Genomic DNA, 3,782 nt, shown 5'->3' on the forward strand with positions numbered 1-3,782 from the left:
GCCTTGAAACCTTGTGCTTCCTGTAGTGGCTCATGATGTGATAGGATTGCTCACAATTTGTTTATTTGAAGAAAGCCTCTGTATTAGATGTATGCGGGGGAAATCCATAATATGGAGCAAAACCAGCACCATTTTTTCTCCTCTGCTAACACAGATTTCTCCTAGCATTGGGAATGTTCTCTGAAAACAAACAACAACAACAAAACAAGAAAAGAAAGAAACCCCCAGACCCCAAAATGGGGCTGTTCTGGGTTTTCCATTTGTTTTATTTTTGAGGAAAGAGGCTAAATAAACCAGACGTCATCTCTCTTTGTAGGTGAAGTCCGTGATAAATCTCCTGTTTGCTGCCTACACGGGGGATGTCTCTGCACTCCGCAGGTAAAAATCCATGCAGGGTTGGGGATACCTTAACGGGTTTTTTTATAGTGATGGCAGAAAACCTTAGCTGTGCTCTCGCCTGCTTTTTAAGTCAGTTCTGGAACTACCACAGAAATTCAGGCTGGAAGAGGCACGTTGTTGCAGAAGAGGGTAGGAAATCTAGCTTGGCATTCTAAAGCTGGAACAGAATCTGGCAATGTTTAAAGTAATAGTGGTAAGAACAAAATGAACATACGTATTTGGCTAGAATATATCTGAATGTAGTTAGTGGGCGGAAAAACGTGTATGGTTTAACTCTGCTGCCCCAGAGCACCGTAGCCCGATGATGACAGAACTCTCCCAGTACCTTAATGCTGTTGAGGATTTTCAGGCTTGGGAGTCCTCCCTGCATTTTGCTGGGTGGCACAGATTGACTTTGCCTTGTATGACATAGCGTGTCCATGTTAGATTTTAAATATGTTAACTGTTACGTTTTCTACAAAGACATTTCATTTTCCTTTGTAACAGCTGCAGACCAGAAAGAAGAGTTAAGCCCCTGCCTTTTTGTAAAGCCCAAGCAGTAAAAAGGCCCCTTTCATTGTAACTGAAGGTACGACATACTTGGTACCATTTACATCCTCTTGTGGCAGCAGTTTTAGCATAGGGTTATTGTTCCATGCTGGTTTTGTAACTCATTTTAATTATGTAAGACACTGCACTGAGGTTTTTTGGTCTTTTGGTTTTTTTTAGATTTGCTCTGTCAGGAATGGATATGGAACAACGAGACTATGACTCAAGAACTGCCCTGCATGTCGCAGCTGCAGAAGGTAGTGTCTCCTCAAACATGATTTGCTGATCATGGAATGTGGTCGGCTTTCTTTAGCCAATCTTCACTCTTTATAGACATAACCTGCTTTGTAAAATTCTGTATGTATGTGTATACATTGATATATTTAAGTATATGCACTCAGAACCCTGCCTGTCTTACAGGACATGTGGACGTTGTTAAATTTCTCCTGGAAGCGTGCAAAGTGAATCCTTTCCCCAAAGACAGGTGAGCGGTTTCATTGCTGGTAGCATCTCTCTAGCCCCCATGAGGAGAGGTGTCTATCGAATCAGACTGGACACTGAAGCAGAAGGAACAGGAGCCTCCTGCTTCTCTGTGGATTCTGCAGAGCAAACAGGAATGAAAAGGTGAAACCATTCAAACTGTTATTTAAAAGGTGCTGCTCAGCGTTCAAAGTATTTTCATAGCTACTGCACTGAGTGTGGTCTGTGTGCTTAATTATTAGCACAGTGTGTAAAGAATTTTTGGTCCTTTTGTATTTATGTGCTGGCCTGAAATACTGTGCTCCCTCCTTCCTGCAGGTGGAATAACACTCCAATGGATGAAGCTTTACATTTTGGACACCATGATGTATTTAAAATTCTTCAGGAATATCAGGTCCAATACACACCGTCAGAGGATTCCAACAACGGAAAGGAGAACCGAACGGTTCATAAAAATCTGGATGGCCTACTCTAATCACCTTCAGCTAGATCCTAAGAATCCAATCACATACCTGTTTAATTGTGGTGTACATAAGTAATGAAGAGCGTGTGTGTTTCTATCTGATGATAGTGGTATATATTTTACAGAAGTCTCTGTTACTTCAGTGTTATGTTACAGGAGTTTCTATACGCACAGGACAAATCCAATCTCTCTCAAAAGAAACAAAACCAACCAAGAATCTCCCTCCATAATGTGAGCAATATTACCTCATGCTGCATATAATTGATGTATAAAAATATTTAGCTGTTGTTGGCTTTACTGTGCACTACTTAATTTATTTTTGTGTTCTATGTGAACTCTAGTCCGTGGTCAGGAATTTTTCTGCTGAAATATTTTTGTTTCTATAGCCCTCTGTTTCCAGTATGGCCCAGATGAGCCAGAGTACTGTCAGGTATGAGCGTCAGTGAGGTTTTTCAGAAGCTGAGGATGCTGACGTAGATTTAGGCTGGATGTGTTAAGTAAGGATCTGCACTTCCCTTTGGGGGGAAAAAAAAAGTAAAAAAAATTTCCACACAACCTTGTTTACATAATATAAACATCATAATATAAACATCAGTAAATAGGTGACAGTTGTTAATGGTCTTGGCTTTCTCTTAGAGATAGTGTTGTCAGGGAATCTGTTTTAAGGTTTATTTGACCAAATGGTGTAGGGGAATGTGACTTACACATCATCAAATTGTTTAGTGGGTTGTTTTCGAAGCATTTCTCAGTTCTCTTTGTCTGACCTCCCTCTTCTCTCCATGTTCAGCTGCTAAAGTACTTCCCTGAATCTGGGGAAGGCGGGTGCTTCAGTCTGCAGTTGAGTTCCTTGCAGGTTTATTTGCACTACAGCAAGCTGTGACAAGCGGCAAAACCCCTCTTGGGCTCATGGATGGTGTTCTTGGCGGTTGCATCAGGAACCAGTGAGGGGAATGGAAGTATGTGAAAGGCAAAGCACTAAACCAAATATTACATGTAAATCTGACTTAATTTAGGCTTGTGGTAAGGAACGCGGAGGGAATGAAACAGCTTTAAGGAGTGTGGAGCCAATCAAAGCATGAGCAGAGCAGGAGATAAGCCAAATTTTGGAGTATGTTCTCTTCTTGCACTACTGTCAACCAGGAAGCAGGATATTGCATCAGTGGGATCCTGCTGGTGTAGAACAGAAGCTCAGCACCAGGAGCACAAGCAGGTGATGCCTTTTTGTGGAGAACAGTGGCATTTATTGTCGTACCACTGAAGGCAGCTTGGCACGTGCCCCGTCCCGGGAAACGCAGATAGTTGTTGTTTGCAGAAGTACAGTTACGATAGTTCCCTATCCCATGTGCAGCTGCTTCTGCCAATACCATGGCGTAAAACCTCAGAAGGGAGCAGTCACCTAGCATTCGATACTCACCAAACACTACGGTTGTTGGACATAGGCATGGAATTTTAGTACAAGAGTTTTAGGTAAGAATTGTTCAGCACATGGAAAAGGAGATTGTGCTTGCGAATTGTGTACATGGCTATTTTAATCCTAGCACATAGTGCACAAGTCATTAGATCTCAAAGTACAAATCTGCTGTGTTTAGGCACCCAAATCCTCCTGAAATAATGCCTAAATTCTTTCTAGAATGGCCTGAGCACTTTATCACATAAAGATGATCTGAACCACGTTACCCTCCTTTTGCAAATGGGTACACTAAGGCACAGAGAGCAGTAACCTCTCCAGAGTGACCGAGCAGGTCAGTGTAGTTGAGAATAACTCCTCAAGGTCCTATACAGTCTCTTCGTGGATATGCCATACTGCCTCCCTGTAGGGAGGACAAATCATATGGAAGAGTGCTTGATAGTCATCACAAGTAATGACTGTCTTCATGATGATGAGATCCTGGAAAAGTCTGAAACTCTAAAG

The 3,782-nt window shown here is 42.0% G+C and overlaps 1 protein-coding gene across 1 annotated transcript; it reads left to right on the top strand.

Annotated features, from left to right (window-relative positions):
• Window positions 1–316: 316 nt before the first annotated feature.
• Window positions 317–2,063, top strand: LOC104488904 (glutaminase kidney isoform, mitochondrial-like; the record flags this gene model as incomplete). Its single annotated transcript, XM_010131002.1, has 4 exons — window positions 317–378; window positions 1,108–1,184; window positions 1,348–1,411; window positions 1,726–2,063. Coding segments are annotated over 4 exons (360 nt in total), but the record flags the coding sequence as incomplete, so codon positions are not given.
• Window positions 2,064–3,782: the final 1,719 nt, after the last annotated feature.

This window comes from Buceros rhinoceros, unplaced genomic scaffold (assembly GCF_000710305.1).
Source record: "Buceros rhinoceros silvestris isolate BGI_N320 unplaced genomic scaffold, ASM71030v1 scaffold46170, whole genome shotgun sequence".
NCBI classification, from domain to species: Eukaryota; Metazoa; Chordata; class Aves; order Bucerotiformes; family Bucerotidae; genus Buceros; species Buceros rhinoceros.